Below are 27,219 nucleotides of genomic sequence, written 5' to 3'. Positions count from 1 at the left end.
CTTATTTACATGTAGGCAGGTTATGCTCCCTCCTGTGTGTGGTTGAGTTTGTGTGATCTTTTCACTCAGTGGCTTGCTGCTAATGATGTGATGACATTTTCTCATTAGGTATGGAAGATAAAGGTGACCCAAGCAGTGCGGAGGCACCTGAGACTGTCAAACCTACAAGGAAAGGCTTCAGCCAAACCCGGGGATTTGGAAGAACCACTGTTGCTAAGCTAGAGAGGGTGTGGGAGACATGGAGGCAGGCTCGCTGGGGCAGCAGCCCCTGCAGCAGCACAGCCTGGCCCTGCGACGCACTGGGAGGCAGCCACAGCACACCGAGCGGGTGGAGGAATTCCTTACAGCAGCTCAGCACCAAGGAAGACAGAATGTTCCTGTCTCCCTTGCGGATTCCAGTGAGCCAACATCTTGTCCAGTCCCAGATGTTGAAACTGCCTTGGAAGGGAGCGTAGGAAGTACCTCTGAGATGAAAAGTGGTCCCCACTCTGGTTCCTTGAGTGTACAGGAGTGACCTGCCTCTTCTGGAAAGGCCACAGAAGGAGAGGACAAGGAGGACACCTCTGACAATGACAGTGATGGCCTGACTTTGAAGGAGCTTCAGAATCGCCTTTGGAGAAAGCGAGAGCGAGAGCCACCTGACAGGCCCCTGAAAGGCATCCAGAATCACCTGAGAAAGAAGCGTCGGGAGGAGAATCCCACGGAAACTGTGCATGTCAAGGCAGGCACTACTGTCGAGAATGCTCTGCCCAGCAAGCAAGAGCCAGAGAATGTCCAGAGGGTTGTGTCCCAGGCAGTGACCGATGACCAAGAGAGTCAGCGGGAGAGGGCAGCAGCTCAGCAAGTTAAAGGTGAAGAGAGCAGGGACTCGGGCAAGCCTAAACCTGAATGTGAGCTGCACGACCCCAACACCCTGGACCGCATGTGTCTCCAGCCTCGTAACAACAGGTGGGTCATGGGAGGACAGGGATGGGCTGCCCCAGCTTTAAAAGAAATCTGTGTGGTGAAAATAGTGTTTATATTTGTTTTGATTTTAAATGTTACAAAGCTAGGCTGGATGAATAATTTGTTCATTCAAAAAAGACGAATACATCATTATCAAAAAAGGAACGAAAGGCCTGCCTAGAGCCACCCCTCCCCTGTGTAGCCACCGGACATGTGGCTGTTTACAGTCAAAGTGATGAGCATGGGAGGAGTTGAGAATCCCCTGCCCCCACCCAGCCATGTGCAGCCAGTGGCTGCCGAGTAGACCACACGTGGTCTCAGTAATCTGTCAGAGAGTGCTCCCCTAGACTGTTCCTTGGGAGACAGCAGAGGGCCAGGTGCAGACTGGTTGAACCCCAGTGTGGACCTGGGGGCAGCTCAGAGTCTTCGCTAGACTTTGGTGTTAAGGAATCTCTGTTGGCTTTTTGGTGGGACAAAGGCATCACTGCTGTTTTGAGGAAGTGTACACTGAAGTAGTTTGGGTACAATGCCTGGAAAGCCTATAGCTCACTCCAGCCAAAAAAGGATAAAAATGACTTACTTGCATGTTAATAAAATCAAGAGAGGGACATATGCATCTTCTTCATTCTGTTCTCTGTACATTTCTCTATATTGGTATTTTCTAAGCAATAAAATGTTAAAACTAATTGGACTTCTTAATTTGTCAAAAAGTGAGTGAGTGTCCCTCACATCCCATTCCTAATATCACTGTTTTGTGATTTCAGGTTTATGAGTTGCTGTGACCGATGTGAAGAACGGTTTCATGGCGATTGTGGGAGCGCTTCTCAGGCTCGAGGAAGGCTTTTGGAAAGGAACAGGGAAGATTATATCTGCCCAAACTGCACCGTTCTGCAAGTGCAGGATGAGACTAATGTAGAAACCACAAATCATCGGGAAACTAAATTTAGACCTGGAGATGCTGATGACAGAGATTTTACAAGTACAGGAACAATGGAGCAAAAATCTAGTGAAGACCAAAAGATAAAGAGGAGAGTTGAGAAAGCTGCAAATCCAAGCAGAAAGAAAAAACTCAAGCTTTGCCAGCCTGTGTGTATTTTGCCTACCGAGGTAAATATTAAGGGGTTGACCTTATGGATTCCAGACTTGCTATTGGTAGAAATATCAAGGCTAGAAAAATTTGTTTTGGAATAAGCTAATTTTTACCAGGACAGCTGGTGCATGTGGAGCGGGGTCTCAGGAGCTCTGCCCCCGTCTCCTGCCCACACCATCTGTACCTACCTCGTCTGCTGTTGTGCACTTAATTCTTAACAATCACTTTTATTTCAATGTTCTTGATGTTACTTACGTATTTTATGTGTATCAGCAGCATTCTTTGTCAATTGCTTAAGTGCATGTGCCCCCCTATGTGCCCACACACACCTTCTCGAGCTGCCTCTTGGTTCTTGTGCCAACTCAGTGTGGGAAACCCTGAGTGGTGGTGGGGCCTGCATCAGTCCGACCCTCACTACTTCTTGTCCTCAGTGTATCACTTCTCTGTCTTGCGGCTCTTTCCTTGACTTTCCTTCCCACCTGGTTTTTATGCCCCTCTGGGGCTGTGATTGTTTATCATTTTTCCTACATATGTCAGCTTCTGCTGTTGAGAGCTGTCACATGCTGTCATAATCTCCATTCCAGTGCCAACGAGGGGGTGTGACTCAGAGCATGTTTCCTTTGGGCCTTACTGAGTCCCTGGCCCACCCCTACCCTGGCAGCTTGTCTTCTAACAGAGGCCAACTGAGCAGGAAGCTTTGAGGTTGCTGTGTCTCTGCCTTATGAACACTCTTGCACTGTGTTAGCTGGAAGGTGGAAGTGGAGGGACTGAGCCATTTGAATAAGGACTGAACCATGAAAGTATTAAGAGGGACTAAATGGAAATATGACATTACTGTCACAATCATTAAGAAAAATTAATAGGAAAATTATCTATTTCATGTCTTTATTGTCAATGTCTTTGACTTAAGCCTATATAAAATTTTATTCTCAGTAAAATAGATTCTATGGAGGAAAAATAACTATGTTAATAATTTAATTTGAGAAATAAGTTTTCACTTAAGTACACTTGAGGGACGCATTCATGTGTATTTAGTCTTGACCATCAAAACAGAAGCAACCAAGTGTACTTCTTGTGCTGTGTTAGGTTTCTGTTACTGTATAACACACTACCACAAACTTAGCTTAGAACAACACATATTTATGGTCTCAGTTTCGGTACCTCTCAAGCCTGAGCATGGATTAGCTGGACCCTCTGCTCAGAGTCTTAACAGGACTGCAGTCACTCATCAGAGGCTCAGCAGGGGAAAGATCCCCTTCCAGAAGCGCAGAAGCGCTCATGTTGTTCAGTATATAAGTATGTCCCATGCAATTTTTGTGGCATACTTATGAAATGTTTTTTGTTTATGTGAAGTTCAGATTTAGTTGTGTGTCCTGTATATTATCTGGCAGCCTTACTCAGATCCTAACCTTGGTTGTCCCTCTCAATATGGGGCAGCTTATTTCACAATCAGTAATATGGAGTCTCCTCTCTTAAGAAAAGGCCAGTTTTTCTTAAGGGATTTTGCCTGATGAAGTCAGGCCCTTTCTGGTCACCTCATTTGGGGCCTTGATTACATCTCTGCACATTTGCCCTATAGCAGAAGCTGCTTGTGGATATGAAATCTCATCATGTCCACGGACCTTGCTCACACTCAAGGGGGAGGGAATTATATAGAGGACATGTACCAGGGGCCGGAGTCCTGAGGGTCACCTCAGAGTTCTGCCCACCACAGATGGTGTGAAGGACAGTTAAAATGTGAATGCCTTGCCTCAGTGAAATACATTCATATAGTTTGAATACATAAAATAAGGTTTTATTCATATTAAAAATACTGTTGGTATCTCTTCATTAAAAACCGTGAGCTTGGTACTCTACATCGTGATTTTACACAGCACTTTAATGCTGAAATTGGCCAGCGCACTGTCTGAAGCTCCCTGTTTTGCTCTGCAGGTGGTAGAGGCTCCGGGCACCTCCAGGTGTACCCACCCTGGGCGCTCCAGTGTGGTGCAGCCCAACCTGGCCTACTGCAGCAAGGACAGTATTCTTACACATGCTGAAGTTACTATGAAATGCCTAAGTTCAGGCAAAGAACAGAAGCCAAAATCTAAGGAGAAGATCAAGATGAAGCCAGAAAAGCTCCAACTTCCACAGTATGGTGTTCGGGTAAGCTGGCTAAGACCAGCCACTTGAACAATTGGAGCAAAATTGTGTAACAGTGTTTTCTCCCCGAGACTTGTTTTTTTTAATTTATCTGTAGAATGTAGGGGACAGCAGGTACAGATGTACTGCAGATAGTAGCACCTTTACTTTTGTCTTCCACCTTTTCCATGTATTTGTTTTTTTATTACCCGCTAGCTGAAATTCAGTCATGTAAATGCAGTAAAGCAAAAGCAGACAACTCACTGCTGCCTGGAGAACATAAGACTTCAGGACACTGGCAGCAGTCTTGAAAAAAGAGTTGGCAGTCACCCGATGGAGTTTGTATAGAGAGTAGACACACAGGGCAGTTGGGAGGGAGGTGAGCTCTGGACAAGGCTACGTTCTTCATTTGAGACCTCACTCACAAGACTGTTTGTTTATTATTTTCATTTATTTTTTAATAGACTTTACTTTTTGAGCAGTTTTAGGTTCACAGCAATATTGAGCAGGAAGTACAGAGATTTCCCATGTATACCCCTGACCCACACATGTGTAGCCTGTCCCATTATCAACATTGCCCAACAAAGTGGTACATTTGTTACAGTTAATGAAACGGATTTTCACATCATTATCATCCAAAGACCATAGTTTACATTAGAGTTCACACTTTTTTGCGTATTCTGTGGGTGTGGACAGATGTTTAATGATATGTATCTACCATGGTACTGTTGCAGACTTTCATTACCCTAAAATCCTCTCTGCTCTGCCTATTCATCCATTCCTCCTCCATAACCTCTGATCTTTTTACTGTCTCCATAGCTTACCTGTTTTTATTTACTTGTTTTTTATTTCAGTTTTTTTGCTAAACTAGAAATTTATTTAATACAAATGTGAATATTAGTGAAAAAGAAAGATCTCAAATCAACAATTATCTTTGCACCTTGGGAAACGAGAAAATGAACAAACTAAGCCCAGACCTAGCAAAGAATGTAAATAATAAAAATTAGAGCTTAGAAAATGAAACAGAAAATAGAAAAAATGGGAAAATCAATGAAAGTAAATGTTGGTACTTTGATGAAATCCACAAAACTGGCAACCGTTATCTAGATGGACTAAGAAAGACTCAAATAACTAAAATCAAAACCAAAAGGTGTTGTTAAAATCAAATTTACAGAAATCAAGAGGGTTATAAGAGTATACTATGAATAATGGTTGGTCAACAAATTAGATCATTAGATGAAATGAATGAATCCCTAGAAACACAGCACCTACTAAAAGTGAATTTTGAAAGAAACAGTTTGAACGGAACTATAACTAGTAAGATGAGTGATTACATTTTTTGGATTGCTGCTGTAGGACTCCCTTGAGGATTTCTTACAGGGCTGGTGATGTGGTGGTAAACTCCCCCAGTTTTTGTCTGGAAAATACACTATTTCTCTCTCATTTCTGAGGGATAGCCTTGCTGCATATGGTATGCTTGGCTGGCAGTTTATTTCTTTCATTATTTTCAATATGTCATCCCACTTCCTTCTGTCCTGCAGAGTTACTGTTGAAAAGTCTGCTGTTAGTCTGATAAGGGCTCCCTATAAGGTGACTTGATGCTTTTCTTCTGCTTCTTTTAAAATATTCTCTTTATCTTTGAGCTTTGCCAGTTTGACTGTTGTGTGTCTTGGAGAGGATTATTGGGGTGAATCTGTGTGGGGATCTTTGAGCTTCCTGGGTCTGAAGGTCCATGTCTCTTCCTGTTCCTGGGAAGTTTTCCATTATTATTTTACTGGATAGGTTTTCCATGCCTTTTCATTTCTCCTCTTCTTGAACACCCTTGATTTGAATTTTTGTGTGTTTAAGGTTGCCTGCTAGCTTTCCTTTTTAAGAACATTTTTTTTTCTTTTCTTTTTTTCCTTTCTTTCTTTTTCTTTCTTTCTTTTTTTTTTTTTTTTTTTTCCTGCCTGGGTAATTTTAAAAAGTATGTCTTCAAGATGGAAAATTATTTCTTCTGCTTGTTCTGTCCTGCTGCTTAAGGCTATTGGTTGTATTATTTTGTTGAGTGAATCTTTTAGTTCCATTAGTTATCTTCATTCTTTTATAAGGTATTAATCTCTTTGTAAACTTCCTTCCTTATATCCTAGATTTTTTTCTCATTTCATTTTGCTGTCTGAGTCTTCTCTTATCTCAGTGAGTTCCTTTAAGATTGTTGCTTGGAATTCCCTTTCAGTCCTTGAAAGGACTTATTGCTATATAGGGTCTGGTATATCAGAATTACTGTATTCTTTTGGTGGTGTCATTTTCTTGGACTTTCTTATTTCTAGTATCTCTATGTTGATGTCTGGTCATCTGGTAGAGAATAGTTGCTTCTTCTGTTACTCTGGAGTGGGCTTTAAAGAGAGGGATGTACTCTTCTTTTTCCAGAATCCACTGGTGGCTTTCCTTGTGTCAATGCAGTCGAGGGTCTGGTGGGCTGCCTGCATGACAGCTTTGCTACTGTGGTGGTCTTGAGCTGCTTTTGCAGCAGCCATGGCTGTGGTGGTGGCTGTGGTGGCCCACCCACTTGGAAGTGGTGTTTTGGTGTGCTTCATGCCTGCTTCCAGGCAGGAGATGCTGCCCTCTGTTCATGCCAAGGACTCTGGGCATGGCCTGCTTCCGGCTAGAGGAGACTGCCCTTGGCTCGTGCCAAGATTGTCCTGTTTTGGTACTCTGTGGAATTTGGGGAGAATTCAGGGATGGCTGGAAATCACAGGTTCTTGTCCAGGCCTGTCCTGGGGCTCAGGTTGACATTACATTTATGACAAGCAAAGCATTAACTAGCACTGTTTGGAGAGTCTTCTTGATGATTTTCAAATGCATATGTATCTTTTAGGTGACTTAATTTTTAAAGTTGGTAGTTTTGAATCATAGAACTGACAAAGAAGTGGCTGCTGCTGCACCCAGGAGGAGAATGGCAGCACCAAGCATGCCCTGGGCGTGGCAGAGGATAAAGAAACATCATTTGTGCTCTTCTTGCATCCTGTGTCACTGCTCTCATACCTCAGGAAGGATCCCTCTGTGTCAGGGATCTTCTTGTCGCTCAAAAAGTTGGAATCCTGAATAAGAGGTGCTAGTGGTAAGGGTTGGCTGGATGTGCAAGGGTAGTCAGACTGCTGCTGAGCAAATGTGGTGTGCAGACTCAGGGTAGATGACCCAAAGAAGAAATAGGATTATGACCTTTCTTTCTCAGTGAAATGAAGTGGAGGTGTACTTTCTGGCCTTCTTAATGATTGGGGATTTACTGATTATCCAGGGAGGCATTAAAAGCTCTTCTCTGCACAAGAGACCGGCTCCAGAAAAAAGTGAAGGCACAGTGAAGAAGGCGGTAGTGGCTTTTTCTAAGATCAAATCCCTCAGGAAGGAGACAACTTGTGAAAGCAGCATGCCGTCCTGGCCAAGCAACCAGAATTACAGTGCAGTAAAGCTGGAAAAGACTTCCACTGTCTCATCATCACTGTTGTGCAAACGTATGTATCACCTGGGGGCTGGCGTCCTGAACCCCTCCCTCTCTTTCCAGATAGCCGCCTCCTGAGCCTGTCCAGGACTGGGGGTTGCAGTTGTGTTTTAATGCTGATCATAAACAGTGGCTACACCATCAAGGCTGGAAACTAATGTCCATGTCCAAGTTACCACCTGACACTGAAAATCTATCTCTAGTCTGTTAGGACTTCCAGTCAGTGTTTTCCAAAAAGCTGTACAAACCTCATTACTAAATGTTTCATCTTGATGATTAAGTTTTTTAACCTGTTTTTATTATTAGGCTCTGATAAGTATTTGTATTGTCTTCAGCAAAATCTGAATAGACTGCCCAGCGTTTAAAATTCCTCATTGTCCAGACATTAGTTAATCTTCTTACAACCCATATAAAACTTTAGTTTTCACACATGATCTGCTCTCAGCACATAAAATCAGCCCCTTTTTTTTATCTGCTGTGGGAACCTCTGCAAATTAGTGTTGCATCTGATGTTCAACTTAGGTATGCTTTTCAGGAGTTAAGTTTATTTCTGACTGGACAGGTGGGAGTTTTTTCATGTCCTACTCATATACCGCACGCCCACATAACGTGCATTTGAATTTGGAAGAGCATTTACTGCTGCTCTGTAGATCTCATAGTGTTGTGCTCACACACGTGGAGCTGCAGGGTGTCCTCACTGAAGGGAAAGTGCTGAGAATTCTAAGCATGAGTGGCTCCCTAGTATTAAAGGTCATATCCTGGCACACATTTCAAATTAATGAAATGAAGTTATTTCAGATAAATCCATGAAACTCCAGATTAGATCATGCAGCTTTAGATCTTGTTTCTCAGACTAATGCTGCACAGTTAAATTATAAAAATTTAAATTAGACTTATCAGATACATTTTATTCTATTATAAAACTATGCTCAAATCAGTTATTTATGCCATTCATGGTGCATTTTTTGCCTTTTAAAACACCAAAAAGGTTAAATAGCCCTAGATTTCAGGATTATAAATGTGTTCTGTGTTTTCCTTTTAATACATCACTTGCACATGCACACACACACACACACACACACACACACACACACACACACACACCCGTTTTGGTTATGTAAACAGCACAAGACCTAAGAAATGGAGTCCCAAGTAAATTGACTTAACCAATTACTGTATTATAATGAATCTCCATACACCTTAGCTTGTTTGAGCTGAGAATTTCATGCTAGCAAATAGCACATCTAATATGTTCATTAAGTTACAGCACGTTTACACAGCTGATGAGCAGATGTAAAAATAAGCATCACCTTTCTGTGAATGGGTTGGGAGCAGTCACCTTTTAATACTCTGGTAAAGTGCTTTAACTGAGTTGATTATAGCCACTTAACAGTAAAGGAAAGAAAACCCGGGGGGTATAAATAACTACGGGAGAGATAATTTGGGTGATTCATTTTAGTTCAGTTAGTTTTCCTCTGTGTCGACCAGAATTGGAGAGCTGACCCTGAGACTCCAAGTGCGGGGGTTGAGGAGAGTGTGCATTGGAGAAAGGAAAAGATGAAGAAATAATTTGCCCTAATCTCAATCTTATCTCCTACCTCACTCAACTTTTGATGGGGGACAGGGATGGATGGAAGCCCAGATCAGTGAGGCTAATTTCTGTACTCATAGGTTTTCTCCTTTGGCCTTTCCCACTTCTTCCATCAGCTTTTCACTGATGCTGATACGGCTGATTAACCTTCCCAGCACATCTCTACATCTCAAAATTGAAATGGATGGATATCCAAAATTTATAAGGGACATTTGAGCTACTTGCTTCTGATCATTTTCTGTTTCCCCAGAAATTTCATCTTTCCAAAAGATGGTTGGGAGTAGAGTAGGGTCATGGGTAAAATAATCTAAATTCAATGTGCCTCTACCTCTCTCTCCCACCAAACATCTCTTGGACTTTGTGGTAGCAGGGCACATCCTCTGAGTCCTGACAGGTACAGCGGGAGGGGGCAGCATGAACACAGACCATCGTAACTCTGCACCCCATGAAGACCCTTCCTTTGCCTCCCTGGCTGGCTGTGGAGATGTCTTCAGGTGGTGGAGGTCTTGAGGCTGATACCGGGTCCACTTCCAGTCTGTGTGACTGTGTACATTGTGAGAAGTCCTGTGGCATAGAGCTGAGCATCGTTGCTGCTTGTGGAGGTGACTGTGACAACATCCAGTGTGCTTCCATGTGGCTGGTGCTGCCCTCAGGGTGTGGGCACAGGTACAGCTTCTCAGTGATCTGGGCCTTGCTGTGCAGGAAGCTCTCTGCTGCTGCTTTAAGGAGGTGTGCTGCCCGTTAAAGTATCCTTCACGTTCTCAAGGTGATGGGATTAACATGCAAATGTTCCTCTGATTTTTAGTAAATTGATTTTGGGGGATTTCTATATAATTTCTTTAGTTTACAGGCACAATTTTTATTTTAGTGCTCCCCAAGAGCATGATGTTTCCCTTGTGTTTTTATATCTGTTTGCTTCCATATTGCTTCTCTTTGTTTCCACTGTTTACCCCCCATTAGTCAAGGCATGAAATGGGCTGAAATTTTTTTTCTAAAGTATTCCTCGTTCATTGCAATTTTGAAATGGAAGTGTCTGGTATTTATATTTACAGGCACAATTCCCAGTATTTTGTACTCCTAAAGGCTTGTTAAGTAATTTAAAACACTTGGGATATGAACAGATTTTAACTAGAAAACAGATTTCCACAGTTTAATTCTAGCTGTGGGAGTTGAAATGGAAAACTTGAATAACCTGCAGACCTAAACCCAGATAATTGCTTGTGCATATTCCCCATCTCAAAGCCTTGTCCTCCTGCTCATGTGTGTGTGCCACACAGGTGGCCAGACACAGGGTGAAATGGATCCAGTAGAACAGGTGTCCTCAAGGATAAATTGTGGCATGGGCTCCAGAAGCATGTTGCAATGAAATCATAAGGAGCAAATTTCCTGTAATAGAACAAATATATGGAAGAATACTAGAACCCAAGGATGTTTTGTAGAAATTTAAAGCTGGTGGTGGAGGGCGTGTCTGTATTTTAAAAGTTGCATAAGCCGGTTTTTTTTTTTTTTTTTTTTTTTTTTTCCGTCTGTCCCAGGGTCGTCAGTGACAAATAAATGAGGCTGGGAGTAACCAGACATTGTACATTTAAACCAATATTCCCCTCCCAATTTGAAGAAATACCAAAATTTGTACTGATAAAGGATTTACCTTGACAGCTGGTTTTTAATGTTATCCACATAGCTGGAATTTTCTTGAAAGCCAATAATGACATTCTTTTTGTATTTAAAGTGTCTTACTTTTAAAAATATTGTTATTAGCATATTCATTATTACAAATCATGATTTTTCTTTATGCCCTTTACCTGACCCATCACGCCCCCAACTCCCTCCCTCCGTCCATCCCCCCATCTCTAGTAACCATTGGTTTCTTCTGTCCTTCTGAAAGTTCAAGGAATTGTTGTAGTCTGTTCTGTTTCTTTGTTACTTTATTTCTTAGTACCTAGTTATAAGTGAGAGCATGTGGTATTTATCTTTCCTTGTCTGGCTTATTTCACACATCATAATTTTCTCCAGACTCATCCAGGTTGTTGCAAATGGCAGAATTTCATTCTTTTTTATAGCTGAGTAGTATTCCATTGTGTACATATATCACATTTTCCTTATCCAGTCATCTGTCGATGGGCACGGAGGTTGGTTCTATATTTTGGCTATTGTAAATAGAGCTGCAATGAACCTGGGAGTGCAGGTGTCCCTTCGATATGATGATTTCCATTTCCTTGGATATATACCCAGTAGTGGGATTGCTGGATCATATGGTAGTGCTGTCTGTATTTGAGGAAACTTCTTTGCTGTTTTCCATAGTGGCTGTGCTAATTTACAGTCCCACCAACATTGTAGAAGAGTTCTCCTTTTCCTGTATTCTCAGTAGCATTTGTTACTAATGGTCTTTTTAATAATGGCCAGTCTAACTGGGGTGAGATGATATCTCAGTGTGGTTTTGATTTGCATTTCTCTGATGACTAGTGATGCTGAACATTTTTTCATGTACTGTTGGCTATTTGTGTGTCTTTGAAAAATGTCTATTCATCTCATTTGCCCAGTTTTTAATTGGATTACTTGATTTCTTACTGTATAGCTGTTTGAATTCTGTGTATATTCAGGATATTAAGCCCTTGGCAGATGTAGAGTTTGCAGATATTTTCTCCCATTTTTTTAGGTTGCCTTTCTGCTCTGTTGATTGTTTCCTTTGCTGTGCAGAAGCTTCTTGGTTTGATATTAGCTCACTTGTTTATTGTTTATATTGTTGCTTGTGGCTTTGGGGGTCTTATTCATAAAGCCTTTGCCCCTTCCTACTTCCTGGAGTGTTTCCCTATGTTTCCTTTAAATTTAAAGGTTTGGGGTCTTTTATTCAGGTCTTTAATCCATTTTGAGTTGATTTTGGCATATGGTGAGATACTGGTCCAGTTTCATCCTTCTTCATATGGATGTCCTATTTTCCCAGCACGATTTATTTACTGAAGAGGCTGTCTTTTCCACAGTGTCTTTTCTTGTTGACTTTGTCAAAGACAGTTGGCTGCAAGTATGTAAAGTTGATCCCCTGGGTTTTCTCTCCTGTCACATAGATCTGAGAGTCTGTTTCTGTGACATTACCATGCTGTTTGAGCTTTGTAATATAATTTGAAACTGGATAGTGTTATGCCTCCAGCTTTTTTTTTTTTTTTCTTTTTCTTTTTAACCTCAAAATTGCTTTGGCTATTCAGGGTCTTTTTTTATTCCGTATGAATGTTAGCATTGCCTTTTCTATTTCTGTGAAGAAAGTTGTTGATATTTTGATGGAGATTGCATTGAATCTGTAGATTGCTTTGGGTAGAATGGACAGTTTCACAATGTTAATTCTTCCCATCCAAGAGCCTGGAGTGTCGTTCCACTTTTTATGTGTCCTCTTTAGTTTCTTCTAGGTGTATTTTGTAGTTCTCATTGTAGAGATCTTTCACCTCCTTGGTTAAATTGATTCCTAGGTATTTTATTTTTTTGGTGACTATTGTAAATGGGCTTGCTTTCTTGATTTCTTTTTCTGCTAGTTCATTATTGGAGGATAAAAATGCTACTGATTTGTGGGTGTTGATTTTGTACCCTGCAACATTATCAAAATTGTTAGTCAACTGTAAGAGTTTTTGGTAGTGTGTAAGTTTCCTATGTGTGAGGTCACGTCATCTGCACACAGGGACAGTTTGACTTCATCCTTTCCAATGTGGATGCTCTTTATTTCTTTCTCTTGCTTGATTGTTCTGGTTACTACTTTCAATACTATGTTAAAGAGGTATGGTGGAGTGGGCAAACCTATGGTTTGTCTATTTTATTTATCTTCTCAAAAAACAACTTTATGATTCATTGATTATTTGTATCATTTTTGGGGTCTCCATTTCATTTAATTCTGTCCTGCTAATTATTTCTTTCTCTCTTGTACTTTTATGATTGGATTGTTGTTATTTTTCTGGTTCTTTGAGGTGTAGTGTTAGGTCATTTTTGTGAAGTGTTTCCATTCTTTTTGATGTAAGCACTTATTGCAATATACTGCCTTCTTACTAGTGCTTTTGCAGTATCCCACAGGTTGTGGTAGGATGCATTGTTTTCATTAGTTTCAAGCAATTTTTTGATTTTTTTAAAAAATTTTTTCTTGGACCCATAGGTCATTCAGGAGTCTGTTGTTTAGTTTTCATGCACTTGAATAGTTTCCAGAAATTTGCTTGTTATTGATTTCCAGTCTTAGTCAATTGTGGTCAGAAAAGATACTAGGAATGATGTCAGTTTTTTAAAGTTTGCTGAAACCTGTTTTGTGACCTAACATGTGGTCTGTCCTGGAGAATGTTCCATGTACTGATGAGAAAAATGTGTATTCTCTAGTTGTTGGATGAAATGTTCTGTAGATGTCTGCCAGGTCCAATTGGTCTAAGGCTCAGTTTCAGCCCTGTGTTTCTTCGTTGGTTGGTGGCCTGGAAGGTCTGTCCAATGCTGAGAGAGGGGTATTCAGGTCACCTCATATTATTGTGTTAGGGTCTATCTCTTTTTTTAGGTCTATGAGTGTTTGCTTTACATCTCGGTGCTCCAGTGTTGGTTGCATATATACTTATGATTGTTAATATCTTCTAACTGGAAAGATCTCTTTATCATTATATAGTTACCTTCTTTGTCTCTTTTTATGGATTTTGGTTTGAAGTCTTTTTTATCAGATAGAACAGCCACTCCTGCTCAGTTTTTGTTTCCATTTGCGTGGTTTATCTTTTTCCACCCCATCACTTTTAGTCTGTGTTTCTTTATAGGTGAGGTGGGTCTCTTGAAAACAGCATATGGTTGGGTGTAGCTTCCTTAGACAATCAGTCAATCTGTGTCTTCTTAATGGGGAGTTTGGCCCATTTGCATTTATGGTTGTTATTGGTAACTATTGCTTTATTGCCTGCCATTATATTGCTTTTCGTTTAGATGTTTTCAATATTATTTTTTCCTTTCTTCCTCTTTTATTTTTCACCCTCAATGTTCGTTAGACTTTTCAGGTAACACGATTTAACTTCTTTCTCTTTCTTGTTAGCATTTTGGTTTTAATGGTGGGTTTTGGTCTTTCTTGTAAATCCATGAGAGTGATTATCATTTTTGAGTTTCTGGATGCAGGACTCCTTCGAGAATTTCTTGCAGGGCCTGTCATGTGGTAGTGAACTCCCATAATTTTTGTTTGTCTTGGAAATACACTATTTCTCCCTCATTTCTGAAGGAAAACCTTGTTGGATGAAGAATTCCTGACTGGCAGTTTTTTCCTTTTAGTATTTTGAATATATCATCTTACTTTCTTCTGGCCTTTAAGGTTTCAGTTGAGAAGTCTGCTGTTAGTCTGATGGGAACTCCTTTATAAGTGACTTGACACTTTTCTCTTGCTGCTTCTAGAATTCTCTCTGTCTTTAAATTTTGCCAGTTTGACTGTAACGTGGCTTAGAGAGGATCTTTTTGGATTGCATCTGTCTGGGGATCTTCGGGCTTCCTGGATCTGATGGTCTGCATCTCTCTCTGTGCCTGGGAAGCTTTCTGTCATTACTTTCTTGGTTAGGTTTATAATGACTTTTCCTTTCTCTTCCCCTTCTGGAATACCCATGGTTTGGATGTTTGTGCACTTGAAGTTTTCTATTAGCTCTCTTAAATTTTCATTTTAAATACCCCGCCCCTCTTTTTTTTGTCTGCCTGGGTTATTTAAAAAAGACCGTCTTCTGGGTCTGAAATTGTTTCTTCTGCTTGCTCTCACCTGCTGCTCAAGCTTCCTGTTCTGTTTTTTATTTCACTGAATGAATCCTTCCTTTCTAGTTTTGTTACGTTCTTTTCAAAAGTATTAATCTCTTTGTAAATTTCCTCCTTCATAACCTGGATATTTTTCCTTGTTTCATTGTGTTCTCTAATTGATTCTTCTCTTATTTCTCTGAGTTTTGTTGATCAGTGCTTGGAATTCCTTTCCAGACATCTCAAGGTTTTCCTGCTTGATGGAGGCTGGAACTTGAGAATTACCATATCCCTTTGGTGGTGTCATATCTTCTTATTTATTTGTATTTCTGTTATTTTCATTGGTGTTTGGTCATCTGATAGGACACTTGTTTCTTCTATTACTCTGGAGGGGGCTATGAGGGAAGAGACTTTGTCCTCTGTTTGTAGGCTGTGGTGGTGACTCTTGTATCAGTGCAGTTGGGTGCATGTTTGGCTGCCTTGGCTCCTTTTGGGTCAATGTGCATGGCCCCTCTGGGGTTCTAGTGGGCCTGCAGCTGCAGAGGAGTTTGGCTTGCAGGATCCTGCACTCACCTGGGTGATGGCTCAGTTGGTATGTGGAGGCCCCTCCAGGGCTCTTGGATGTGTGCGTGGACCTACAGCTTCATTAAGGAAGTGTTTTACTTTTTATAAATTAAAGAAGTAGCCTACTGTTGAGAAAATTAGATCAGGGAAAGGTTTCACATCTCTGTAAACTTGAACCTGCTGGGTGCGATCCCGTCAGCACTATCCTGTGGCATCCTTAAGTCTGTCCCTTACTTGTTCCCTTTGTTCTTGTTCATCAGCCACTTGGGGAAGTTGGGTGAGGGGTAGAATTTCCAGCCAGTAACAGACATATGAAAAAATGCTCAACATCACTCTGCATCCGGGAAATGCAAATCAAAACCACGTTGAGATACCATCTAACTCCAGTTAGGATGGCTAAAATCCAAAAGACTGTGAACGATAAATGCTGGCGAGGCTGCGGAGAAAAAGGAACTCTCATACATTGTTGGTGGGACTGCAAAATGGTGCAGCCTCTATGGAAAATGGTATGGAGGTTCCTCAAACAATTGCAGATAGATCTACCATACGACCCAGCTATCCCACTGTTGGGAATATACCCAGAGGAATGGAAATCATCAAGTCGAAGGTATACCTGTTCCCCAATGTTCATCGCAGCACTCTTTACAATAGCCAAGAGTTGGAACCAGCCCAAATGCCCATCATCAGATGAGTGGATACGGAAAATGTGGTACATCTACACAATGGAGTACTACTCAGCTATAAAAACGAATGAAATACTGCCATTTGCAACAACATGGATGGACCTTGAGAGAATTATATGAAACAAGTCAGGCACAGAAAGAGAAATACCACGTGTTCTCACTTATTGGTGGGAGCTAAAAATTAATATATAAATTCACACACACACACACACAAAAACCGGGGGGGGGGGGAGAAGATATAACAACCACAATTATTTGAAGTTGATACAACAAGCAAACAGAAAGGACATTGTTGGGGGGAGGGGGGGAGGGAGAAGGGAGGGAGGTTTTGGTGATGGGGAGCAATAATCAGCCACAATGTATATCGACAAAATAAAATTTAAAAAAATAAATAAATAAATAAATAAATAAATAAATAAAATAAAATAAAATAATTATTACCAAAAAAAAAAAAAAAAAAAAAAAAAGAATTGCCAGCCAGACCAGTCAGTAAATTCGCCTGCTCTTCAGTAACCTTCATAGAGCCTTTTAGAGCTACGGATCTACTCTAATACACCCTAAAGGTTAGTACTCTAGGAAAGTCCCTTCGATGGCATTATCAGTGTCAGAGATTGCAAAGGTCTCCTCTGAAGAAACCTGCTACAGTTCCTCTGGTATAGTGCACAAGCTCCAGATACATTTGTATAAAGTTGTAAACTATTTAATATTTGTTTGTTATACATCAACACTAACATAGTTATAGTCTTAGCTTTGGGGAATTAGAGAAGTAAATTTAGGAAATTTTGCTACTTTTATCTACTTAAATGAAAGTTGAGGCAACTTTTACTCGATGCAAACCTGGAAGTGTTCAGTGAGAAGAACACATGGTAACTGGCCGCACATCCTGCACTGTGATTTGCACAGTGCCTTCAGCTCTGGGGTTCTGTGCATATGGCCCTCTGGGACAGGGGGAGTGTAAATGGACTATTTTAACATGCTTCTGCCTTGCCAGTTTAAGTAGTAAACAATTTAGGCACAAAAAAAAGATAGATGTTTGTTAAAATTTAACCTTATTAAAGTGAACAGTGTTTGTTTCTGGCTCGGAAAATCTGGACAAACAGCACCTCTGCTCCCAAATGAGCCATGGCTTTGACAGCCAGGCACATAGCTGCACAGCTGGGAGGTGACCCGCACTGCAATTGAGAGCAAAATCCCCTCATGATATGAAATTCACTTGAAAACGTTCAAGCATATTGAGGGAAGCAAAAGCAAAACATTTTCTTTTGCTACTGGCACCTTGATTTTTCACACCAGGAAAAATCTTGATGTTGAAGAAACAGTTGAGATGGGAAATGACATTGTGCATGTGCCTTACTGAGATCTAAAAATAGAGCAGAATTTACTCACATGCTTTATCCACTGTGTCTCTTCAGAGCCTACGCTTGCAGGTTCATAGAAGAGAAACAGTCCTTACAGCTGTAGCTGATGGTGAGGATTCGGGACACAGTGGGCGTGAGAGAGGGTTTGGAGCCCGACTTCCCTGAATCAGTCACCAGCACTGAGAAAGGGGTGCGTCTCACCTGTTCCTTTGCCTGTGCGGAGCCATCCAGTGTGTGCAGTCACTGGACATGAGTGTCTGTGGGGTTGGTTGGGACTGTGCTGACTTGATCTCTTCCCCTTATTTTTCATCCCTGTCCTGCTGCAACTTCCATGTGGTTTATTGGGCAGATTCTACCCAGAGGAGCGAGCACATTAGCATAATTCCTTTGCTGGAGGCCAGATTATGTCCTCCTGGTTTCTGTGAGTCCTTCTAGTGCCACCCAGTGTCCTGTGATGCTGTATTGCCACAGCCATCCTTGTAGTGAGACAAGACACCTAGTTTCATGCTTTGGGGGAATTAGCCCACTAGGGTGTGCTGCTGCTCCCTGTGCCAAGGTCCTGCTTCATTCTGTAGTCGGCTGGACCCCAAACAACTTATTTCCATTGTAAACAAATGGCCAGGCCCGGCAGCAGCAGTTTCATCCGGGGCCGTGGCCTGGCCATGGGAGCTGTTCCTCCTGCTGCTAAGGTTTAAGCCAGCTCCCTAAGGTGACACCTTTCCTCCCTACAAGCAGGCCCCATGGGTGCTGAAGGAGGCTGTGTGGACAGAATGGCTGCCCTCCTGTCCAGTGGACAGATGTGAGGGGACTGGGTGGCACACCTATGACCATGACACATTCAGTGCTGCCGGGATGACATCACTGCTGACCAGCAGAGAGCTCGGCAGCTGGCAGGGGTGTCTCATCCCTGAAAGGCGGTGCTGCTGTTTCTCTAGAATAGGTTTTTTTCTGGTTGGTTAAAGAGTTATTCCTTATTCTCCTGTAAATTTATACACAACATAATTCACTAAAAAGTGAACTTGTAAGTTACATTTTAGCTGTGCTCAAAAATGAGTTTCTCTTTCGCTGCCATTCCAGCAGAGCTGACCCAAGTCCAGCACCACCGATGCGGTTGCCACTCACAGTGGGACAGAAGTGCGTGCAGGTCCCTGGGGCGGATGCTGGGTAGATCTTTTGGCATGTTTTGAACATTTTCCCTCAAAGTAGAACAGAGGCTTAATATGTGTCACAGGAAACCAGCCGGTAAACTGTGGGCAACTGGCCACTGATGTCTCCCAGTTACAGAACATTTTATCAATAATTTACTTATTCCTATTTATGTACTCTTTAAAGAGTAGGTAAAGGATAATGATGGTTGGTTTTTAAGAGAAGCAGCTAATTTTATAAAATATCATCTTCGTAGTTAAGGAAGGCAATTACCTTTTTTAATGTATTACATTAATTTACTATTACTGCTCTTCGGTAATCAGTGACTTTAGTCACATGTCTTGGAAATGTCCCAGAAATAACCTCTTGGTTTTTCCTTGAATGAGGGAGAAAATACATCAACTAGAGTAGTTGTGGAAGTTTTAATCTTTCATGGACATCTCATTTTAAAGCTTATGGTCTGGAGAAATGTAGGTAATGTTTCTGAAGTGAACGTGTATTTGTAACCCGAAACAATGTGAACGTTAAATGTCACTAAGGTTTGGTTTCAGGTCATATCACACAGGTTTCCAATGTGCTGTATTCAAGGTGCTTTGTTGAGGTTTCTGGAAATGCCTTAGACCGGTTTTTTAGAGTTATCTAGAAGTATAATGTTAAAATATTCTCAGAAAAATTTCTGTTTATAAAGGCAGTGACTGAACTGGTTTTAGGTCTCGATTTCTATCATGATAGGTTCATTCTTTTCATGACTGCTGGCTGGTCGGCTTCCTGGCTGGTGGGTGGTTTCATACAACTGTCTAGGCCAATAGTTGCTTCATGGTGCCCTTGCTCAATGTCAGAGTCCTTTGACATTGTGAATCTAGCACTACTTCCTTGCTGTGCTTTACATGTTCAGCCCTTCCCTGTCCCCTGCACATCTTCTCCCGTGGAAAGGGGACTGTGCTGATTTCATCTAATCTAAACTCTGGGAGCCATTCAAGTTTGATGCAGCGAACCTCGCTAGCTAAATCTGAGTTGTTAAAAAATAAATTTCCAAATACTAACATACTGTGATCCCTTTGGTATACAAATTTGATCTGACAAAATAATAAACGTAAAAATGTTAAAACAAGGTGTCTAGACAGTAAAAGGTAGTCTTTGTTGTTTTTCCTAGTGTGTCTCTGTTTTCTATTTTGTCAGACACTGTCATTGCTGTATAGTGCACTTCAGTTGAAAACTCAACTCCCAGAGGCATGAAACATTTAGAGAGGTGTGGCTGTTGTAGCATGTGAGCCACAGTCCCCAGGGGACACAGTGGTCTGTGGAGAGCCTCGACCACTGAGGCTTAGAAATGCTGCCAAGTATGGGGTTCTGTGGGCAGCCACCTGTGGCAAGAGGCAGGCAGGGTGTGTGAGGTTGGAAAGGCTCTAGGAGAGGAAAATATGGGATTTGCCATTTGTGTGAATTACCATTAAAAGGAGGGTTAGGACAAAAAGTATGAAAGAAGTTGGGATTAAAGTTAACTTTAATGCCTGTTAACACTGTCTAATTGTCCTACGCTTTGGATCCATGTAGTACTGTTGCAAATTTGTAAAACAAAGGAATTTTATTTGTCCTGTAAATTGGGAAAACTGCAGCTCCCAGGTTTTTAGTGAATTGACTGAAAACTGAAGGGATCGCTCGAACATATGTTGAATCCTCTCACTTAGATATTTGGGAGTTTGGAGGCTTGCTGCTGAGCAGATAGTTTGAGAAGAGCGTGTACCTCAACCACTCACCCTGGGAAACCCTCATCCCACAAGGCCCAAGACCACCTGCAGCCCTGTACCTGTTGGCATTTCACGCCTTGTCCCACTACCTGGATTTCTGACAAGTGACACGGCTGCCCGAACAAACACCATCCATCGACACGCTATCTGCACTGGAGCCCCTGCCTCCCTGAGGGGTTGCTGTGCTGATCTTTGAGTTCTGGTGGACTATGCAATGGGTTCTTTCCTGGCATGTAAAGGTTCAGGGCTTTTGAGGGTTTTTTTTTTTTTTTTTTTTTTTTGAGCTTTTGACTACAATCTTTGTTTGATTTAAAAGCACTAATTTACTATCTACCACATTAATTCAGTTATGTCTAGAGGGCTGTAAATGGGGACATTTATACAGCAGCATTAGTGTATTGTTGGTTGCCAACTCTTAGTATGGGAAAATGACTGACTTTTCCTATGTTGCAAATTCCTGTCACCTTTCCATATGTCATTAATGGCATTACCTCCAAGTGACTTGTCCAATAGGACAATGTGGCATGTGAGACCTCCCTGCCCCCATGCTCAGATGTCCACTCGGGGTTGAATGTGCATGTAAGGAGCACTCGTCTGTTTACCCTTCCTGAGAAAACTTATGAAATTCAAGTTTACAAAAAAATTGCACTTGAATTCTTAAGTGCTACCCTAAATCCACGTAGGGTTTTTTTGTTTGTTTTAGGTAAAATGAAGTGTGTCCTTCAGTTTTAAAGCTCAGCTGAGGAGTAAATTGAGACTTTGACTGTGTAGTTTATTGGGTGAAGTAAGAGCTTTAATATAATAATATAATAAAGCATTTTTCTTTCTGAAGTAAGCCATAGTCACTATCATAAATACTGTTAGTAGCCCTTAATTAAGCTTCTTTTTTGAATTTTAAGATTTTAAAAATTCTTTTTTCTAAATGTATCCTATTCAGTAATGCCTAGTAAGCTCCTGCTAGTTAAGGGTGGGCGTGTTTGAAGCCTGTTCTCCTGTGTCACCCGCACACCTGCGCTCTCTCTCACAGCCAGGAAGGCAGACGGAAGAGCAGAGGAGAAGGCAGCGGTGGCCTCGGCCTCAAAGAGAAAACCCTGCCCAGGCTGCTTGGTGGGCAAACGACCATCGCCAAGACATCTCGCTCCAAAGAAGTCTCCTCCTTTTGCTAATGTGGCAGCAGCCCAACCGGCCATTTAAAAGGCACCCTCTAGCTTCAAGGGCACCATCTCACAAAAGCCGTGGCTCTCGGCCACCCCATCAGGTGGTACTTCCACTGTCAGGCAGACGGTGGCTTCCAGACAGTTCCCTGGATCTGCTGCTTTGGTTGGAGCCATTGGGAAGCCGGTAGCAACTTCTCTTCCTGTGGCCTCTCCAGTCCCAGGGCACCTTGGGACCTGGAGCCCTGCCCAGTCACAGCCCAGTTCACAAATTCGGCAGAATATAAGATGCTCCTTGAAAGAGATTTTGTGGAAAAGGTGGGCTGTTGTCCTTGGTTTTTATCTGTGTCAGCTCTTCCATGTATAGGGTGATCACATTGAGATTGCCCCACTGTTTCAAAAATGTATTATATCTAAATACAAAGTGTTTATGTAGTTTCTTTTTCATTCCATTCAGAGTCAGTGACAGTGATGACTTAATCATGACAGAGAAAGAAGTAGGAAACATCGCCCTTCATCTGGAGAAGGAAATGTTTAACTTGTTTCAAGTTACAGATATTCGCTACATGAGAAAATACCGCAGCCTCCTGTTCAACCTCAAGGATCCTAAAAATCAGGTGTGTGTGGTCTCTGTGTACTACAATATTCCTGACGCAGAAGGAAACTTGGTGTGTGTTTTCTATTCGCTGAGTTTCACAGTAATACATCAAACAGCATTTGCAACATTTATATTCTTTCCATGAAAGTTAGAAAGTATTTTTATCCTCTGTGACACTTCTGTATGCCCCCATGTACTTGGTGTTATTTGAGGATCTTTCTGTTCCCTACCTTAAGTGGACTCTTGTCAGTGATCTCAGTGGCTGAAGTTCATCTTTTATTTCACCAGATTAGCCTCTTCTAAACATTACAGTGCCAAATCACATGTCCATCCCTTCATTTGCTCTAAAGTAAAGTACAGATTCTTTAATCTAGAATATGGCTGTGTCCATATTCTGGCTTCAGACAGCCTTTTCTGCCTTATTTTTTTCTCTCTCAGCACTTGAGTGAGCCCGACAATTTGGGCTACTTCCCAGTAATAGTAAGGAGCAGCCCCTCCAGTTCTCACCATTTCGACGGGTGCTGCAGGTCAGCTCAGTCCTCATAGCAGCTGTGGAGTGGGGGTTGTTCTCCTGTGATTGATCAAAATGGAAATGACGTCTGAAAAGGCTGAGCTGCACACGTGCTACAGCCCCTTACCTCCTGCCTCCAGGGCTCACAGTCTTCTGGTCCTGTGTGTCACTCTCTGAGCTCTTAGCTGTGCAGTAGAACCAGGGTCAGATACTCTGCATCTCATCATGGTTAACAGCCCCCCAGCACAAGTCATTTCTTCCTGTCTATATTCCTAACATTGTATCTTTCTGACCTGTATTCCAAATTATGAACGTGGTTTTGTTTTTCCTGAGGAGGTGAGTTTTATTTTTTAAAGAAGAGTCAGTACAGTGTGGGCCTTGCTTGACTTTGACACCCATGTTTTCTGGGCCTCCATTTGTTTTCAGCTGGGTGGCCTGGTGCCTGCTCTCAAGGGACTGTTTGGGGAGGCAGGTGAGGTCGTGCCTCTGCAGGGCTCTGTGCAGCGCAGCCCTCCATTGAAAGCTTCTGTCTTTGTCCTGTGGTCCTTGAACCTCCAGGCAGAGCTTCTTGTGCTGCTTTGTTGTTTTCCATAACCTCCACATTAACACACACAGATATTGTTTGAATGAATGAATGAAAGATGTTTCTTTATAGGGACTCTTCCGTCATGTTTTGCGTGGAGAAATCTCTTTGGCAAAACTTGTGAGAATGAAGCCAGAAGAACTTGGATCTAAGGAAATTTCCCTGTGGCCAGAGAAACTGATGAAATCTGTGAGTACTGACTTATGATGGCTGCTTCAGATACCAGAGACTTGACTTTACCAGAAGTAAATTAATAGACCATTTGCAGGAGTGATATGCTTTCCTCCTGGAAAACAAGGTGTAGGGCTTGATTGTTGTCTTTTTTATTTTAGGCGATAGAGTCCAGAATTAAATTGTGTAACGAAAACAAAAAGACTGACATTAAAAACAGGAAACCATTCCCAATATAAAAGATTCTACACTCCTGTCAGACTTAGATATGAGCATTTGGTATTTTCAGGTTTCACAAAAGATAGAGTAAAATTTATCCATTTGAAATGTTTTTAGGTGTCTTTAGTTATTGGGCAGGACACTGAGCTTATAACAGATATATATAATTTTATTAATTGTCAAGTACTTGTATCCAGTGATCTTTTTTTTTTTCATCCAGTGGTTCTTAATCACATCAGACTTTTTTCATGTGTGCTGTTAATTTGGAAGTGGCATTGGAAAATAAATTACCTAGTCATTTTTTTTTCTTTGAGGAACAGCAAGAATCAGTACAAGCTGTCCCTGAGAAAAGCCCCCAGCCCCTTCTAGACGTCCGTAGCAATTTGTTGAAAAACACAACAAGCCAGCATGAGGCGCATCTTTTTAATCTAAATTGTAAAATCTGTACAGGTGAGCATAATTTTGGGATCCCATTAAACTGGATTTTGCTTAAAATCACTAATCCTTCCAAATGCGATGTTAAACCAAAAAAAAAGGGAGGGGGGTTGAATGGATTTCTGGAGTTTATGAAGTTAGCTCCTCTCTTTGCATTGTTGCTTTTGGGTTCTTGTAAGTAATTACCTGCTCATGAGCACGCTGTGGTCTTGGATGTGTCAGATTTGTCACCATGTCTTTCCTCATCTACCTCAGGTCAGATTTCCTCATCAGAAGATGAGCCACCTCTGAAAAAACAGAAATTGTTGGCTTCTGCTAAGAAAGAAGACTTAAAATCCAAGTGTGTCAGCTCTCCATCGGATCCAGTTCCTAACTCAGCTGATGAAGGAATACCAGGAACTCTGCCCAGAAATGCTTCTGAACCAGACCTGGAAAGTGCTTCTCATCCAAACCTGGAGAGAAAGTATTTCCCTGGGCCCCCAGGAGATGTCATTCTTGAGCTCTCCCCAGTGGAAGGCCGTGGGGATGCAGTGGTCACCACTGTCACTATGTCCAGCTGGGACTCCAGGACTGCTCCAAGTGGATCGTGCACAGTGACAGCCTCCATACCAGCCCAGCCAGACAGTGCCCATGTGGTAGAAACCAAACAAGGCACACTGATGCCTGCTTTGACTTCTGTGACGGTGCCCAGGTTCATACTGGCTAAGCCGTCCTCATCCCCTGACCCAGGACACTTGTCAGTTCCATCACAGAATATCAGGTGTGTATTTCAGATATAGTCTGAAAGAGCCAATGAAGTTTTCTTTTGAACTAATGAACGGAAAGGCAATTGGTGATTTCAACTCTGAGTTTTACTCAGAAATACAATTCAGTTTGTTTTTCTCTTACCAAAATGTCTATTTATATCATTATGATTAAAGCATTTATTGGCAAAAGTAAGCTACCAAAACTTGTAGGAATTCACTTTTAGTTTTAAACACACAGTCTTCATTGTTTTGAAATTCTCATTGTACAAGAGAGATTTCCTTATTTTTCCTGGTTTTGTTTTACAGTGTCTCAGAGTCACGTTCCTCTCCAGAAGGAGATATGACCTGCTTTTTATCTCAACTCAGCACCATTTGGAAAGGATTTATTAACATGAAAAGTGTAGCAAAATTTGTCACTAAGGCATATCCTGTCTCTGTGTGTTCTGATTATCTCAGTGAGGTTAGTACCAAAAGTATATGTGTGTGTGCTTTTGTGTATGTGTCTTTCACAGGAGTTCCTCTACTATGGGCAGACATGTGACACTCTTACGCTGGCTGCCTGGGCACTTAAATACCTCCAAAGGCAAGATAATGGTTGCCACAGTGGGTCAGCCGGTCATGCAGTTTGCACAGAGCAGAAATTTGGCTGAGCAGTTGGGCAGCCCAGTGATCTGTTTAGCAGTGATCTGTTTAGCAAGGGCATTTACCACACGTGTGTGCCCAGCCACCAGCATGGCCAGGCGTCTATAACCTGCATAGTGTGGGTGGCAGGTGTAACCCCCTGACAGGTCTTTCATTTTTCAAAGTTAACAAAGATGGCACTAGAATTTATGACCTTAGGAAGGAGTGGCAAGTCAGTTATCCTGGTAATAACTGAATCATTACTGTATGTGTGTGTGTGTGTGTGTTCACAAAAGATAATGTAAAAAGGTTGGGCAGCAGTTTCTAAACAATCCTGTTTGTCAGAAGGTTATTATACCACCTTTGGGTTTGGGAGCTTGTAATCCTGGATGGTAGTTCACCAGTCAGTATTTACTACAGTTATCACCATTTTCCTTGGAATTGTTGTTTTCTTGAAGTTTGGGTTGTTTGGTGCCTTCATGTTACTGCATTAGTCTCTTTTTGAACACTAGAGTTTCACAGGTGATTTACTCAAAGTACTTTTTATTTAGGACTTGCCCAACACAATTCACATCGGTGGGAGGATCGCACCGAAGATGGTTTGGGATTATGTTGGTGAACTCAAGTCTTCTGTGTCTAAGGTATCCGCTTATAGTATGGTCTCTGCAACAATGGAACATAGAGCTTATTTAAACATCTTTTTTAACCTTTCATTTTGATGGTTCACACTTGAAATGTCAGCCTGCAACTTACTAGATACTTTCAGGTGAATGTTAAAATAAGTTTATATAGTTACATTCCTGTGTGATGGTGTGTTTGAGAAATACGGTGATAGAAGGGGTTTTTTTCCTTTACTGTAATCATATGATTACATTTTAGTAAAAAAATGTAAAAACTTTATTTTTTCATTTTTATTTTTATTTTTTTATGATTGAAGGAGTACAGTGGGAATTTGGAGGTGATCTGCAAAAGGCACCGAGCCTGGGCTCTTGAATGGGTTTTGGTTTTCTGGGAACCCCTGAGGTTTAGCTACAGCTGCGTGTGTCTGTATGTACAGTTTTCCATCAGATTCCCAAGAGGGTTTAGACCCTGTGCCTAGTTTAACCCTCCCATGTGGAGACACACAGGGAATGGCTGCAGATCATGCAGCTGCTCACCGTGCCCACAGTCACTGTGCATGCGGGAAAGCTTACTTTGCTCCAGACGCAGCTAAGCCTACACCTTACATGGCCTGTGCTTCTCACAGGACAGTTCTCTGAAATCGAGGCTGTGAGTGGAAGTCATTTTAAAGAGTCTCCTGCTGAAACCAAGTTTTGAGTCGGAAAGTCGGATGCTTGATTGTGAGTTTCTTTTACTACTTCATTATCTCATTGTTTCAAATGTTGGACAATAAGGCTATGAAAGTCAAAATCAGAATTGCTAAAATCTCCCATTTCAGGCTGTACTTTTGAGGTTTGGGTACAAATTTTAAAGCAGATGCTTTCCTCGCATGGCCACAGGTGAAGGCTTTCCCCTGTCCTCTGTTTGCATTGTAGGAGCTCTGTCTGATCCGCTTTCATCCCCTGACAGAGGAAGAAAAGTTTGCCTATGTTTCTCTCTACTCCTACTTGAGCAGTCGTGGCCGTTTTGGTGTTGTACCTAATAAGACCAGGCACATCAAGAACCTCTACCTCATCCCACTGGGTGCTAAGGACCCTATTCCATCCGCACTCTTGCCCTTTGAGGGACCAGGTAAGCACCAACTTTCTGGGTGGTGA

At 41.8% G+C, this 27,219-nt stretch overlaps 1 protein-coding gene across 1 annotated transcript; it reads left to right on the top strand.

Moving 5' to 3' along the window:
* The first annotated feature begins 110 nt into the window (after window positions 1-110).
* Window positions 111-27,219, top strand: LOC134375653 (death-inducer obliterator 1-like). Its single transcript, XM_063094295.1, is given in 15 exon segments — window positions 111-218; window positions 221-948; window positions 1,710-2,031; window positions 3,968-4,180; window positions 7,434-7,647; window positions 21,452-21,896; window positions 22,036-22,195; window positions 23,343-23,459; window positions 23,603-23,653; window positions 23,656-23,702; window positions 23,968-24,110; window positions 24,351-24,855; window positions 25,148-25,301; window positions 26,014-26,103; window positions 26,998-27,219. Coding segments are annotated over 15 exon segments (3,519 nt in total).

Source organism: Cynocephalus volans, chromosome 4, assembly GCF_027409185.1.
Source record: "Cynocephalus volans isolate mCynVol1 chromosome 4, mCynVol1.pri, whole genome shotgun sequence".
In the NCBI taxonomy this organism is placed as follows: domain Eukaryota; kingdom Metazoa; phylum Chordata; class Mammalia; order Dermoptera; family Cynocephalidae; genus Cynocephalus; species Cynocephalus volans.
The sequence above is the reverse complement of the archived record's forward strand: the minus strand, read 5'-3'. Positions and strand labels throughout refer to the sequence as shown.